We start from the raw sequence: 17,500 nt of genomic DNA, 5'->3' as shown, positions 1-17,500 counted from the left end.
GGTGCGTGTTCCCAGTCCGGTACGGCCCGTGCCTGCTCCCCGCACCAAGCCAGTGGTGCGTGTCGCCAGTCCGGCCCGGCCCGTTCCTGCTCCTCGCACCAAGCCAGTGTTACGTGTTCCCAGTTTGGCACGGCTCGTGCCTGTTCCACCGGTGCCCACCCCAGCTCTGGTCAGCGGCTCCACTCCGGGTCCAGACGTCAGCCCCTCTCTAGGTTCGGAGTCTCCCACACCAGGGTCCAGACAGGGATCGGTTAATCGTGGGAGGACTGAGAGGGGAAGCTCCGGATTGAGGTCCAGACCGGTCCAGGGGTGCAACGCGGAGTTAGTAAGGGAGGAGACGTCACGGCCGGAGCCGGCGCCGCCACCGAGGCTGGAAGCCCACCCGGACCCTCCCCTGTTAAGTCAGGTTTGTGCGGCCGGAGTTCGCACCTTTGGGGGGGGGGGGGGGGGGGGTACTATCACGCCCTGACCTACAGAACTCTAGTTAGTTTGGTCAGGGTGTGCATGTTGAGTTCTAGGTGGTGATAGATCTATGTTTACATCTAGGTGTTGTATTTCTATGTTTGGCCAGGTGTGATTCCCAATCAGAGGCAGCTGTCGCTCGTTGTCTCTGATTGGGGTTCATACTTAGGCAGCCTGTTTTCCTGCCTGGGTTGTGGGATCTTGTTTGTGTTCGGCGAGTTTTGGCTTGATAGAGTGTATAGCCTTCCGACGTCACGTTTTGTATGTTTATTCAGTTAAAGAAACATGTATGCATTTCACGCTGCGCCTTGGTCTGACCCGTTCTTCAACGACCGTGACACTGTGTGGGCTAATATAGTCCAAATGTTTGCCATGGGGTATGTTGAGCCAATGGTTGAGCCAATGGCAAGTTGAGCCAATGTAAGTGTTTTCTTCCCGGGTGTAATGCAGGGCATTATCACTGGGATATGAGGTAACAACAGGGACTATGTAAAAGTACAAAGTGTTTGTTGGGAGTTAAGCCTGTGTTAAAAGATGCTTCAAATGATTAAAATATTTAAAAGCGATTGTGTTTGGGGAAATAAAGATAGTCATGGTTTTAAAAAGTTAGTGGTAATATTTAATTCAGGACAGAAATGTGTAGGAGGCTTAACTTACCCTGTCCTGCAGCTCAACTCACCCCATACCCGGGCTTAACTTACCCTGTCCTGCAGCTCAACTCACCCCATACCCGGGGTAAAGTGTGCCATGAGACCATGAAACACTATGTTTTCAAAACTGTAATGTTTGTATGAATTCTGTTTATTTCCAGGGATACACAAGATCCTGAAATATATGTAGATGTCATTGTTAGAAATAACAATGTCTACATTAAGGCAGTGTGCCTGTCTACATTAAGGCAGTGTGTCTGTCTACTTTAAGGCAGTGTGTCTGTCTATATTAAGGCAGTGTGTCTGTCTACGTTAAGGCAGTGTGCCTGTCTACATTAAGGCAGTGTGTCTGTCTACTTTAAGGCAGTGTGTCTGTCTATATTAAGGCAGTGTGTCTGTCTACTTTAAGGCAGTGTGCCTGTCTACATTAAGGCAGTGTGTCTGTCTACTTTAAGGCAGTGTGCCTGTCTACATTAAGGCAGTGTGTCTGTCTACTTTAAGGCAATGTGCCTGTCTACATTAAGGCAGTGTGTCTGTCTACTTTAAGGCAGTGTGCCTGTCTACATTAAGGCAGTGTGTCTGTCTACTTTAAGGCAGTGTGCCTGTCTACATTAAGGCAGTGTGCCTGTCTACTTTAAGGCAGTGTGCCTGTCTACATTAAGGCAGTGTGCCTGTCTATTTTAAGGCTTATGTACTTCTGAATGAATGTCTGTGTACCATTGATTGTGGATGTATTATCTAAGACAGTGGTTCTCAACTGGTTACATTATTAATGACGTTTTGCCCATATTCTTGATGAAGAATGTTAATAAACTCACTGGCTTGAGACAAAACCAACCCAAATAGTGCTGCTAATAGCTCTATGTTGAAAATATTGTGGTTGAAGAAAACATTTTCTGAGATGAAATGATTAAAACATGTAGATATGGGAGGCTGCGTGTACCATCCTGCATATGACTTATGCAGTGTACCAGTTTAGAGTTTATCTAAGAGTGTTATATTTTCCATTATAAACTGGGGGGTTCGAGCCCTGAATGCTGACTGGATGACAGCTGTGGTATAACAGACCGTATATCACGGGTATGACAAAACATTTATTTTTACTGCTAGCCGTGCCACTACAGATCCTGGTTCAAATCCAGGCTCTGTCGTAGCCGGCCGCGACCGGGAGACCCATGGGGCGGCGCGCAATTGGCCCAGCGGTAGGGGAGGGAATGGCCGGCAGGGGATGTAGCTCAGTTGGTAGAGCATGGCGTTTGCAACGCCAGGGTTGTGGGTTCGCATCCCACGGGGGGGGCCAGTATGAAAATAAAAATAATAATAATGTATGCACTAAATGACTAAAATGTAAAATGTAATAATAGCAATAAGGCCCGGGGGGGATGTGGTATATGGCCAATATACTACGGCTAAGGGCTGTATCCAGGTACTCCGCGTTGCGTCGTGCTTAAGAACAGCCCTTAGCCGTGGTATATTGGCCATATACCACACCTCCTCTGGCCTTATTGCTTAATTATATAATGGTCAGCATGCTGTAGCCGCTAGCTGTCTGGCCCTGTCTACACACGCTATGGTCTGGTGTCTGCGTCAGAGGAGGCTGGTGGGAGGAGCATATAGGAGGAGGGGCTCCTTGGAATGGCTGGAATGGAATCAATGGAACGGTACCAAACACGTCAAACGCATGGAAACAACGTTCTTGACTCCGTTCCATTGATTTCCATTGCAGCCATTACAAGGAGCCCATCCTCCTATAGCTCCTCCCACCAGCCTCCTCTGGTGTGTGTGTGTGTGTGTGTGTGTGTGTGTGTGTGTGTGTGTGTGTGTGTGACTCACTCCTCTGTAGCCAGTAGTGGTCTGGCATGGTGTAGTGGAATCCGGCCCTGTCTACACACTCTATGGTCTGGTGTCCGTAGATGATCTGAAACATCTGACAGATCAGAGCACAGTACTCCTCTGCTGCGTCCTGTAGAGAGAGACACACACACACACCATCGTTAGGAGAGCACAGTGTGTGTGTGTGTGTGTGTGTGTGTGTGTGGGGGGGGGGGGGGGTTGTAGATCTTTCTATAATCTAGGGCACCAGTGAGCATTTCTTATAGTGAACAACTGTTTGGAGCTGTTACAAAGTAATTCATAATAATTTGGCTTTATTTTTCACGTGAATACTGTACATTAAGATATAAAGGGGGAACATAGATACATTGAATATAATTTATGAGTTGAATCAAAACCTGTTTGGCCCCTTTCTCATGCTTGGAGACGTCACAGATTTCGGCAAAAATCGTGTGACATAAAACACGACCTTTCTTTCCTTACATGTGATACTGCTGTTTGTTGTTATGTCATGTACTAAGCATTTATCAGTTGAATTGCACACTGAACTTGATCCTGTGAAATTCCTGGGTATTGCTGTCGGACTCTTTTTTGTATGGAGATCTCAGAAGTGCTCTGTAACCTGGCAACATTTCGCATCTCCCTATGTTTAAATTTTTTTATCTTCACATTTTAGTCATTCAGCAGACACTCTTATCCAGTGAGACTACAGTAGTGAGTCATTTAGCAGACACTCTTATCCAGAGAGACTACAGTAGTGAGTCATTTAGCAGACACTCTTATCCAGAGAGACTACAGTAGTGAGTCATTTAGCAGACACTTTATCCAGAGAGACTACAGTAGTGAGTCATTTAGCAGACACTCTTATCCAGAGAGACTACAGTAGTGAGTCATTTAGCAGACACTCTTATCCAGAGAGACTTACAGTAGTGAGTCATTTCGCAGACACTCTTATTCAGAGAGACTTACAGTAGTGAGTCATTTCGCAGACACTCTTATCCAGAGAGACTTACAGTAGTGAGTCATTTCGCAGACACTCTTATCCAGAGAGACTTACAGTAGTGAGTCATTTAGCAGACACTCTTATCCAGAGAGACTTACAGTAGTGAGTCATTTAGCAGACACTCCTATCCAGAGAGACTTACAGTAGTGAGTCATTTAGCAGACACTTTTATCCAGAGAGACTCACAGTTAATGCGTTCATCTTAAGATAGCTAGGTGGGACAACACCATATCACAGTCATTGTTAAGTACATTTTTCCTCAATAAAGTAGCTATCAGCAAAGACAGAGCTAGTAAGGAGGAGGAGTCAAGTGCAACTGTTGGTTCAGGAAAGGGTTCTTTGGTTTTGGGGGGTGAGGAGGGGGATTATTTAAGATGCTCTTTGAAGAGGTTGGGTTTCAGCTGCTTTCAGAAGATGGGCAGGGACTCTGCCTTCCTAGCTTCAGGGGGAAACTGTTTCCACCATTGGGGTGCCAGGACAGAGAAGAGCTTGGACTGGGCTGAGCGGGAGCTGCCCTCCCGTAGGGGTGGGAGGGCCAAGAGACCAGAGGTGGCAGAACGGAGTGCTCGGGTTGGGGTGTAGGGTTTGAGCATAGCCTGAAGGTAGGGAGGGGCAGTTCCTCTTGCTGCTCCGTAGGTAAGCACCATGGTCTTGTAGTGGATGTGAGCTTCGACTGGAAGCCATTGGAGTGTGCGGAGGAGTGGGGTGACATGAGAGAACTTGGGAAGGTTGAAAACCAGGCGGGCTGCAGCGTTCTGGATAAGCTGCATGGGGTTTGATGGCACAAGCGGGGAGCCAGGCCAACAGCGAGTTGCAGTAGTCTAGATGGAAGAGGACATGTGCCTGAATTAGGACCTACGCCGCTTCCTGTGTGAGGTAGGGTCGCACTCTACGGATGTTGTAGAGCAGGAACCTGCAGGAGCGAGTCACTGCTTTGATGTTTGCAGAGAACGACAGGGTGTTGTCCATGGTCACGCCAAGGTTATTCGCACTCTGGGAGGGCGACACTGTGTTCTGGTGTGAAAACAGTCACACATATCCAAAATAATGTATGGGATTGCAAAATCCATTGATACTGTCATTCTTCAATAATCAATAGTTGTTTGATGCGCATTTGATGTCTAGTTGTTTAGTTACGGACATTATCCCCCAACATCAGCTGATTCAGAAAAGGATTTTCTGAATGACAGTCAAGTGATAAAGAGCAGGTGTGATACTGCACACAATTGAACAACAGCTAAATTGAGGGAATTAATGTTGATCTGGGGAATTGACAGAACATTTCGGTATCTACGTTGTGATGGCGGTCAAGATAATTAGCCTATGTCGTGGACAACATTATTACAAGATTCCTGAGGTAAGATTAAGGTCCATGTAGGTTTTGATATTTGTTTTTTTCCCGAGTTAAAATGGAGCAATCGGGAATGTGAAAACGGCTTGTTTATTTGTTTTTTGAAAAGAAATTGCAAAAACTAAAAATGGATAGTTTTTCATTTTTGCATATAAACCCCCCCCCCCCCAAAAACGACTTGATATTTTGATGTGGAATGCCTGTCATTGGTTAAGTGCACTTCCTGTCCTTTCAGAGTAGGAGTTCTAACTTCATTCTATGATTCTATGATTCTATGATTCTATGATTCTATGATTCTATGAATCTATTCATTAATCCATTAATAGCTGCCCATACCATGCCACAGTACCAAGAAAAAGTAATATTTCTTAATTTCTGCATGAGATTTATAGCGTATTGACTTATTAATGAACAGCTGTTACTGTAAATGGTTAGCTGTCTGATGTATCCTAGCCACCCAGCTAACCATTGGTCATCTTATTCAATGATGCCATACAGCCAAAACAACAGTATCTATTGCTAGACTAGAGATATTCCCCTAGCTATAGTTAGTCAGCGGTTGCACATCTAACTAGCTGGATTGAAGCAAAGGGTGTGAATAGCAGACGTGTAAATACAGTAATATCCTTTCACTGTTTACAGCAGTTCTTCAGCTACCCAGAACTGTCTGATCAGCCTGGTGCAAATCCATGTGTGTCTACAGCAACGGAATGACACATCCAACCAATGCCTCATGTCGTGCTGTAGGTCCACCACACACCAGGAGGGCTGTGGGGTCCTGCCCAGAAACAACCCCAGGGATCATCAACTAGATTCAGGCGTGGGCCGATGTTTTCTTGAGTGGATGGTTGGGGGGCTGGAACATAATTACAAATAATTTGTGGACTGCAAATTGACCGCAAAGAAGCCGAAACAGATATGATATTTGACTAAAACATAATAATTTCAAACCTTGCATACATTTGTATATGGTCACGTGTCTCTCTATTATAATAAATAATGCCATTTAGCAGACGCTTTTATCCAAAGCGACTTACAGTCATGTGTGCATACATTTTTACGTATGGGGGTGGTCCCGGGGATCGAACCGACTACCCTGGCGTTACAAGCGCCATGCTCTACCAATTGAGCTACAGAGGACCACAAAACTATGCTTGGAAATACTTGGGAACAGATTTCCCAAATTAAAATGACTTGGAGCTGATTTCCTGGTGTTTTGTCCCCCCCCCCTAAAAAAAATATTAAAATAAATAAATATATATATATATAAATATATATGTATATGTACATTTTGAACCACCCGCTGGCCAAATTCGTCCCGCTGTCACGCCCTGGCTCTGGGGACTCTTAAATGTTGAGCCAGGGTGTGGATTTGATATGTTTTGTTTTCTATGTTTTTGTTCTAGTTCGTTTAGCTCTATGTTGGCCAGGGTGGTTCCCAATCAGAGGCAGCTGTATCTCGTTGTCTCTGATTGGGGACCATACTTAGGCAGCCTGTTGGCACCAGTTTAGTTTGTGGGATCTTGTTCCGTAAGGTTTGTTTTGTGTAACCTAGGACTTCACGTATCGTTTGTTTTGTTGTTTTGTCGTGTGTTCAGTACATGAATAAACATGTACGCTTATCACGCTGCGCCTTGGTCCGTCTCTTCCGTGAACGATCGTGACACCCGCGGGCTGCCAGTTGGGGATCCCTGCACTGGCCCCTACTCCTAGACACTTGTGGAGATCTGAGAGGATTGGACAGGTGTAAGAAAACACCGTCAAAATTCCACCAAGTCTATCAGAGGGTAAAGTGGAGCTCTCACCATGTCACCACCCATCAATCCCTCTCAGATCTGTGTCTAGACTCTGAAGGGGCTAGAGGTTGTTTCTGGACGGGCCATGGGTATTATGATAGCTCAGTCAGTCAGTCAATCTGGGACTGTCTAAAAATGTTAAAGGGGCAGTACATTTAAAAATGTTATTTCTGTTGTTTTTTTTAAATAATATTTCCACGCACGTACTATGAGGTAGGACGATATCAGTGTCGCAATATTTTTTCCATGGCTAAAAATTTTTACATGACGCAGACCAAACTCTTTGGTCCTTTAAAAACCTGCTGTAAAATACTGTGTGACTCTGGATGACAACATAATGATGTTTGTTTCCAACGTTAGGGCTGTTTTCCTAAATAAGTTAAATCTGATAAGTGTTTTGTTTCCTTGCCACAACACTGACGAGTATCACGATACTGGTATGGTCCCGACCCTACTATGAGGTCGAAATAACATTCTGAAATTGTAAAAATTATGATAATGCCCTTTTTTGTCTAAGAGCTGTTTGAAAAAAATTGCTGGAATTTCAGCCTGTTCAGGTGGGATGGAACTTTTGGCCCACATCATGACGCCACAATGTGATCTGATTATAATAGACCAATGACTGTTCATCTGGGTAAGAGGGTGGGCTCTAGACCATCCTATCAGCCAATCAGGGCTGTGTATGTCAATATCTTTCAAATGTGTTTCCTAACACCCACACGATCAGACTGAGCATTTCAAGGGCCAAAGGAGGCTCAGGGATATTAATTATAAAACATATATTTGAGTTATTTTCATTAAATAAACACTCTCAGTAATTTATTAGACATACAGTGATGATTTAAAAATAAAATTACAAAGACTGCATGGTGGCGTTAATAGCTTCCTCTGTCCTTGGGAGAATCTCATCCTCTTCCCTCGTCTCCTTCTCAAAACCCATTGGATGAGAAGGTCAGTGGGCCTTTTCCTCTCACCTTCTTATCCAACGGGTTTTGAAAAAGAGGCGAGGAGAGAGGATGTGAGGAATCAAGGAAATGCAGTTAAAGATTGTCCCCTTGTTTCCCCCATTCCTCACCTCCCTCTCAAAGCCCATTGGAGGAGAGGAGGGAAGGTTCCTCCCCTTAGGCTACAACGCACGTTCAAGGAGAGGAAAGGAGTGGAGGAAACAAGGACAGAGGAAGCAAAACTTTGACGGCTAGTTTTCAGACACAGATTCACACACACACACACACACACACACACACACACACACACACACACACTAGGACACAATGCATTGCATAATTAGTAGCATTACATGACAGTGAGAGGTCCGCCACAGTATTGGATTGGATTTCACTGTGGGGGTTTAGTTTAGAATGAGCATGAGAAAGACAGAGAAGGATGTGTGTATGTGCATGTATTTGTGTGTGTGTGTATGTTTGCCTGTCTCTGTGTGTGTGTGTGTGTGAGTGCTTGTGTACACATTTTTGCGTGTGTGTCTGTCTGTCTGTCTGTCTGTCTGTGACTGTCTGTGTGCGTATTTGTGTGTGTGTCTGTGTGTGTGTGCGTATTTGTGTGTGTGTCTGTGTGTGTGTGTGTATTTGTGTGTGTGTGTCTCTGTGTGTGTGTGTGTATTTGTGTGTGTGTGTCTCTGTGTGTGTGTGTATGTGTCTGCTTCTCAGTGTCACAGTCAGTCTGACCTGAACAAAGCACAAGCTATTTCACACCCAAACAAAACAAAACCCTATGAATAAAAATAGATAATACATTTATTAATAGTTTTCCTTTGAGGGAGGATTTATTATTGTGGAGTGAGGGACTGAGATTCAGTGTGCGGCCCAAATGGCACCCTATTCCCTATGTAGTGCACTACTTTAGACCAGGGCCTATAGGGAAGAGGGTACCATTTGGGACGCACTTTATTGTGGAGTGAGTGACTGAGATTCAATGGCACAAAAACTATCCTGAACTGCATGTTGTAGAAAGTTAGGTTAAGTTAATTTAAACCACATGAGTTCAGTTCTGTATGTAACTGTATGTGATATGGCCTACAGGTACATCAGTCTCTTGGAGACCAGGGTCCTGAACTCTGTTTCTGTTGTGGAAAGTGGACCCGGATATTGGAGGGCAACATGTTGTGGGGTTTAGGAGGCCAACATGTTGTGGGGTTTAGGAGGGCAACATGTTGTGGGGTTTAGGAGGCTAACATGTTGTGGGGTTTAGGAGGGCAACATGTTGGGGCATTCAGATAGAAATGTGTGAAGTAGAACAGATATAATTAACTGTCAATTCATTTTAATGTATGAGTCTAATACCAGGAGGCTCTCACTGTCTCACTACAGGTGGATTACACCCATCCACCACCCCCATCCACCACCCCCATCCACCACCCATCCACCACCCCCATCCACCACCCCCATCCACCACCCCCATCCACCACCCATCCACCACCCCCATCCAACACCCATCCACCACCCCTATCCTCCACACCCATCCACCACCCATCCACCACCCCATCCACCACCCCCATCCACCACCCATCCACCCCCATCCACCCCCCCCATCCACCACCCATCCACCACCCCCACCCACCACCCATCCACCACCCCCATCAACCACCCCCATCCACCACCCCCATCCACCACCCATCCACCACCCCATCCACCCCCCCATCCACCCCCACCCACCCCCATCCACCCCCCCATCCACCCCCCCATCCACCCCCATCCACCACCCATCCACCACCCCTCCACCACCCCCATCCACCACCCCTCCACCACCCCCATCCACCACCCATCCACCACCCATCACCACCCCCATCCACCACCCCCATCCACCCCCATCTACCACCCATCCACCACCACCCATCCACCACCCCCATCCACCACACCCCTCCACCACCCCCATCCACCACCCATCCACCACCCATCACCACCCCCATCCACCACCCCCATCCACCACCCATCCACCACCACCCATCACCACCCCCATCCACCACCCCCATCCACCCCCATCCACCACCCCCATCCACCACCCATCCACCACACCCATCCACCACCCCCATCCACCACCCCCATCCACCACCCCCATCCAACACCCATCCACCACCCCCATCCACCACCCCTATCCACCACCCCCATCCACCACCCCCATCCACCACACCCATCCACCACCCCCATCCACAACGCCCTAGCAAAACCCATCAGGCTGCTAATACAGTAATGTCATTTATTGAGACAAGTCCTCACCCTGTTCTTTGCAAGGTGTGTGTGTGTGAGAGAGAGAGAGAGAGAGAGAGAGAGAGAGAAAGAGAGAGAGAGAGTGTGAGTGAAAGAGAGCGAGAGAGAGAGGGAGAGAGAGAGAGTTCATGCTCAACATGTGCTCCTGATTTATTTCAGTTTTTTTGTTTTTAGAATGAGATAAACACTCAAATCTAAAAATAATTCAAGGCAAGAAGTGATGAACAACAACTCTATTAAATCAGAATAGAAAAAAAAGTAACTTTGCGCCTCAAATTAAGAAGTTGACTCTCACTAGCTAGCTACACAACAAAAACCTAGCCAGCAGGCTAACGAGCCAGCCAGAAAATTGAGCTAGGACAAACCTAGCAAGGGGAATTAATACAACTACATCAAACGACCAAACTGAGTGAGTAAATCAAAAAGAAGCACAGACTCCAACTTTAAACATATCTTCTGTTTTTGTGTGTGAAGATTTTTCACTCCTTTTGCTGGTTTTTGAGCTAAACAGGAGCTAGCTAGCAACAGCAGCAGACAAACAAAACTGGTTGCCATAGCAACGGTGCAGCAGAACAGAGCAGCAGCAGCAGTAGTAGCAGAGCCCACAGGCACCATGTCCCCACTCCCCCTCAGCGCTGAGTCCATTCTCTACCCTCCAGAGGCCAAAAATGACACAACAAGGAAAGCTTTTAAACAGAATCTACTAAAGGGGAGGCCAGAAACCCTTTTCACAGACCTCTACAAAAACGGTGATGTGAGTAATCTCATCTTTCTCACTGACCAGCCAAATGCATGGCGCTCAGCAGTCTGCTCTCACTACCCATCCGTAAAGAAAGAGGGAATCTGTAATGGGTGGAAGCTGAAAGTGAAAGAGACAGATGACCCTGACAGCACCATGATAACAATCAACCTCTACAAGACTGGGACTGTCATGGTGCAAGGTAACCTTAGGCTGTTTGAAACAGACTTTCAGACCATTAAGGAGAGAGCAGAGAGACACCACCAGTGACATGCCCTCCCACAAGACAAACTCCACCAGCACCACCCTCACTATCCCCACCCAAAAAGGCACATCCAGCACCTCTCTTCCCACCATAGTGGAGGACACGCCACAGGAGGAGAGCGACCCCCTCAGTGCAGAGCAGCCTCAGGGCCTCCTCACCACCATGGCTGCCATGAGGGATCAGTTCACCACACTGGAGGGAGAGGTGGTCCTGCTCAGGGAGAGTGTGAGCAAACAGCAACCAGACATCCACACCTTAGAGGAGCTCCTAACCAAGGTGCGGACAGAGCAGGACAGCAGCCTTGCAACACAGTTGAAAGAAGTTCAGCAAGAGAGAGATAGACTCAAGAGAGAGCTGGCTGATCTAACAAAGGAGGTGAGAGAGCTCCAGAAAGACAGGCAGAGCAGTAATAACGAGCTGACCACACTAAGAGAGGAGCTGCAGGAGAGAAAGAGAACAGAAGACAGACTGCAGGAGCAGCTAGATCACCACTCTATGACCTGCCATCACACAGCAGAGGAGCCCACCTCAACCAGCCAGGCCTCCCCAGCCCTGCCGACTGCATGCCTCCCCCCCAGCCCCCAGAACAGCCTCCCACTGACAGCGGCACCGGCACAGACCAGCCACACCCCAGCTCCAACACCCACCAGCCCCAACTCTACCCCCTCCAGTACAGAAGAAACACTGGCTGAGATTGTCCTGTTGATGGACTCAAATGGGAAGTTTGTTCAGGAGAAGAAACTTTTCCCTAGACACAAAACGAGAAAGGTGTGGTGCCCAACAACGCAGAGTGCCATGGCGCTGCTTGATAAGGCCCAGCTTGGGTCGCCAAGCCACATAATCATACACACCGGAAGCAACGACCTGCGTGCTCAGCAGGAGAGGGTGGCGACTTCACTACGGGGAGTGATTGAGAAGGCCTCTGCAATCTTCCCCAACTCAAGGATCGTGGTGTCAACCCTTCTACAGAGGAAGGACTTCCACCCTGCCACAATCCAAAGAATAAACGCCAGCCTCTCCCGGGACTGTGCCCTGCGACCCAATGTACACCTGGCCCACCATCCCACCCTCGATCTTGACTGTCTCTATGACCATGTTCACCTGTACAGGGAGACAGTCCCCATCCTTGCTAAGACTCTCAAGGACGTCGCTTTAAACCGCATCCCGACCTCTCCACCCAGGAACAGCGGAGCAATCTCCACCCCCCCGAGATCACCGAGACAACACCCCGGACCAGTACCCTGGACCCCCCAGCCACGGCCACAGCACCACCAACCTCAATGCCCACCACATCCAGCGCAACACAGACCACCCCAGCCCAGCTTCAGACCCACCCAGACGAGGCCTAACACCCCCCTCCCCCCCACCACAGACCCACACCTGGAGGAGCCACAGCCCGGCAGACAGAGCTATGCACAAGCTGTGAGAGGAGCAACTGGTCCAGCTCCCACCAACGAAATGAGTGACATCAAACAAATGCTGAATCTACTATGCTCACATGTGATAGGCCGAGGGTCATGGTAAGATGAGCACAAGAACTCCACCATCCTCACACTACATCCACCCAAGTGGCATGACACAAATACTATCTTAAATGATAAACAAATCACATTTGCATAATAAGAGTTTACCTTAATTGAAAAATCCTATTTTAATAGTTCTTGTTAGATTGTGAGTGTTTATCTCATTTTGAATGTAAAGAAAAAACAGTTATGAAGTCTTTTTACGTTGCATGTTGGAATTTACAAGGCTTGAAGTCCTCTGCTTTTGGGCTAAAGAGCAGAAACCCAGACTTCCTTAAAGAAATTGATGATGTTGATATTGTAGTACTACAGGAAACATGGTGCAGAGGTGATGTTTCCACTGGCTGTCCACTAGGTTATAGGGAGATAATCGTACCATCCACCAAATTAAAAGGAATCACACAGGGCAGAGACTCAGGGGGAATGCTAATATGGTATAAATCTGAACTAACTAATTCAATCGAATTGATCAAAACAGGAGAATTCTTTATCTGGCTAAAAATCAACAAGGAGGCTATCTTAACAGATAACAACGTCTTCCTCTGTGCCACATACATTCCCCCCTCAGAATCACCCTACTTCAATGAAGAGAGTTTCTCCATTCTAGAGGGGGAGATTAGTCACTTTCAGGCCCAAGGCAATGTGCTGGTCTGTGGAGACCTGAATGCTAGAACAGCAGAAGAACTAGACAATATTAACAGTCATGGGGACAAACACCTACCGGGAAGCAACAACCTTTCCCTCCCCACATACCCCCCTAGAAACAACTATGACAAAGTGAAAAACAAAAATGGAGTACAGCTCCTGAAGCTCTGTCGAACACTGGGTCTGTACATAGTCAATGGTAGGTTAAGAGGGGACTCTTTTGGTAGGTACACCTACAGCTCATCCCTTGGCAGCAGTACTGTAGACTACTTCATCACAGACCTCAACCCAGAGTCTCTCAGAGCCTTCACAGTCAGCCCACTAACACCTCTCTCTGACCACAGTAAAATCACAGTGTATCTGAGAAGAGCAGAACCCAACCATGAAGCATCACGGCCCAATAAATTACATGGTACTAAACAGACCTATAGATGGAGTGCAAACAGTACAGAAATCTACCAAAAAGCAATTAGTAGCCAAAAAATACAATCTTTCCTGGACAACTTTTTAGCATTAACATTCTCCTACACCAATGAAGGTATAAATTTGGCCGTTTGGAACATAAACTTTATATTTGACAAATTAGCCTCCTTGGCTAATCTTAAGAAACATAAGAGCAAACCAAAAATAATAGATCATGAAAAATGGTTTGATAATGATTGCAAAAATCTAAGAAAGTCATTGAGAAATATATCTAATCATAAACACAGAGACCCAGACAACAAAAATATACGTCTTCAATATGGGGAAACACTGAAGCAATACAAACACACCCTAAGAACAAAAAAGGAACAGCACATTAGAAATCAGCTGGATGTGATTGAGGAATCCATAGAATCAAACCACTTCTGGGAGAATTGGAATAAATTAAACAAACCTCATAATGAGGAATTGGCTATCCAAAATGGGGATATGTGGAGAAATCACTTTGCAAACCTCTACAGCAATATAACAAAGAGCCCAGAACAACAAGATATACAAGAAAAATTACAAATCCTTGAATCAGCAGTCAAAGACTATCAGAATCCTGTGGATACCCCAATTACAGAACAAGAATTATTGGAAAAACTTTGCACTCTCCAACCCAAAAAGGCCTGTGGTGCTGATGGTATTTTAAATGAAATGATCAAATATACAGACCACAAATTCAAATTGGCTATACTCAAACTCTTCAACATTATCCTAACTGCAGGTATTTTCCCCGATATTTGGAACGAAGGATTGATCACACCAATTTATAAAAATGGAGACAAATTTGACCCAAATAATTACAGAGGAATTTGCGTTAACAGCAACTTGGGGAAAATTCTCTGCAGTATCATAAACAGCAGACTACATAATTTCCTTGATGAACACAACGTCCTAAGCAGAAGCCAGATTGGATTTGTAAAAAATTATCGTACAACAGACCACATTTACACCCTCCAGACTCTAATTGACAAACAAGTAAATCAAAACAAAGGCAAAATCTACTCGTGTTTTGTAGACTTCAAGAAAGCATTTGATTCAATTTGGCATGAAGGTCTTTTTTACAAACTAATAGAAAGTGGTATTGGAGGGAAAACATATGATGTTATTAAATCAATGTACACTAAAAACAAATGTGCGATTAAAATCGGCAACAAGCAAACAGACTTCTTCTCTCAGGGACGTGGAGTGAAACAGGGCTGCCCAATAAGTCCAACACTATTTAACATCTACATTAACGAATTGGCAAAAACATTAGAAGAATCGTCAGCACCTGGTCTCACCCTACACAACACTGAAATCAAGTGTCTGCTGTACGCAGATGACCTGGTGCTACTGTCTCCCACTAAGGAGGTGTTACAGCAGCATCTAGATCATCTGCACAGATTCTGTCAGACCTGGGCCCTGACCGTTAATCTAAAAAAAACGAATATAATGATATTCCAAAAAAGGTCAGGAAATCAGGATGACAAATATACATTCTATTTGGACACAGTTCTATTAGAACACACCAAAAATTACACATATCTAGGACTAAATATCAGCAACACAGGTAGCTTTCACATGGCTGTGAATGAGCTGAGAGACAAAGCAAGAAGAGCATTCTATGCCATTAAAAGGAATATTAAAATCGAAATTCCAATTAGAATCTGGCTCAAAATTTTCCAATCAGTTATAGAACCAATTGCTCTATATGGCAGCGAAGTATGGGGTCCGCTCTCTAATACTGAATTTACCAAATGGGACAAACATCCAATCGAAATACTGCATGCAGAGTTTTGCAAGACTGTATTGCAAGTGCAAAGAAAAACTCCAAATAACGCATGTAGAGCAGAATTGGGCCAATACCCCCTCCTTATTCGAATAGAAAAAAGAGCCATCAAATTTTACAACCATCTAAAAACAAGTGACCCCAAAACATTCCATCACACAGCTCTACTATGTCAAGAGATGAAACAAGAGAAGAGTCCCCTCAGCCAGCTGGTTCTGAGGCTCAGTTCACTAACCAAAACCAACCTCATAGAGCCTCAGGACAGCACTCAGAAAATCTGGCCCAACCAAATCATCACAAAGCAAAAAGAAAAATATATCACCTATTGGAAAGACACCACAAAAAATCAAAGTAAACTTCAATGCTATTTGGCTCTAAACAGACAGTACATGGTGGCAGACTATCTGACCACTGTGACTGATAGAAAACTGAGAAAAACACTGACTAGGTACAGACTCAGTGAGCACAGTCTGGCTATAGAGACCGGTCGTCACAGGCAAACCTGGCTGCCCAGAGAGGACAGGCTGTGCGCACTCTGCCCCCGGGGAGAGGTAGAGACAGAGCTGCATTTCCTATTACACTGTGACAAATACTCAGACCTAAGAAAATCTTTCTTTCCCAAAATTATCATTCAGTACAACGAATTTGAAACTATAAAAGAGGAAGAAAAAATCAAATATTTATTGGGTGAAAAGCCAAAATGTGCAATTTTGGCAGCCAAATATGTGTCCTCCTGCCACAACCTGAGGGACAGCCAGTGAAAATTGTAATGTAATGTCAATAATATTTCCTGTTTTGTTTTGGCTTTCATAGCATGTAATATGTCTGCTCAGTCATGTTGAGATTAGTCGACTACTATTGCTTTAATGTATTGTTATTCTCATTAATATTGTTGTTGTAGTTGCTGTTAATGGTAATCCCATTTCCACTACTACTATTATTATTGCTGTTGGTCCCACCATTTTTGTTATATGTATACTTTGACAATGTAAGTAATTTTACTTGCCATGTCAATAAAGTCTATTGAATTGAATTGAGAGAGAGAGAGAAAGAGAGAGAGAGAGTGTGAGTGAAAGAGAGCGAGAGAGAGAGGGAGAGAGAGAGAGAGAGAGAGAGAGAGACAGAGAGACAGAGAGCGAGAGAGCGAGAGAGCGAGAGAGCGAGAGAGCGAGAGACAGAGAGAGAGAGAGAGAGAGAGAGAGAGAGAGAGAGAGAGAGAGAGAGAGAGAGAGAGAGAGAGAGAGGTGTGTATGTCTCACCCGGTTCTCCACAGCCAGTATGACCAGATTACAGTAGGCATCAGGGCATGGTGTCGGCTCCAGTGGGTTGTGGTTCCTCCTCTCCCAGCTTCCATAGCTCTTCCCCCTCTCCCAGCTCCCTGTACAGGCCTGCCTGCGTTCCCAGCTCCTCCCTGGGTGTGCTTCCTCTCCCAGCTGCCTCCAGGCTTCCCTCCAGCTCCATGCCTCTTCTCCCAGCTACCTATATAGATTACAGTTCAGTATAGTTATTGATTATATTTACACATACAAATACACTTTAGCAGTTTACAATACGGGAAACAGTGTAGCTTACATGACATAAGATCATGAGCGTGATTAAAAAGAGAAACACATGAAACATTTCATACTGTACCTCCTCCTACTCCGCTGCCCCCGTGTCTCTTCTCCCAACTCCCCCCAACCGGTCTGGGTCGGTCCCAGCTCCCGCTCACTGGCCTCTTCTCCCAGCTTCCTCCTCCAGGCTTCCTGGTCTGTCTCCGCTCCCAGCTCCCTC

General features: G+C 45.7%; 1 protein-coding gene across 1 annotated transcript in view; it reads right to left on the bottom strand.

Annotated features, from left to right (window-relative positions):
• The window catches only part of ccm2l (CCM2 like scaffold protein), a gene marked incomplete at both ends in the record, with an annotated part of 40,813 nt that overhangs the window by 17,907 nt on the left and 5,406 nt on the right, over window positions 1-17,500 (bottom strand). Inside the window, 4 exon segments of the mRNA XM_084186662.1 lie at window positions 2,946-3,075; window positions 16,987-17,132; window positions 17,135-17,206; window positions 17,360-17,497. Coding sequence (XP_084042788.1) covers window positions 2,946-3,075; window positions 16,987-17,132; window positions 17,135-17,206; window positions 17,360-17,497 — 486 coding nt within the window.

The sequence above is a fragment of the Coregonus lavaretus genome (assembly GCF_964263955.1).
Source record: "Coregonus lavaretus genome assembly, chromosome: 22".
NCBI lineage: Eukaryota > Metazoa > Chordata > Actinopteri > Salmoniformes > Salmonidae > Coregonus > Coregonus lavaretus.
Note: the sequence above shows the minus strand (reverse complement) of the source record. Positions and strands in the feature narration are given on the sequence as shown.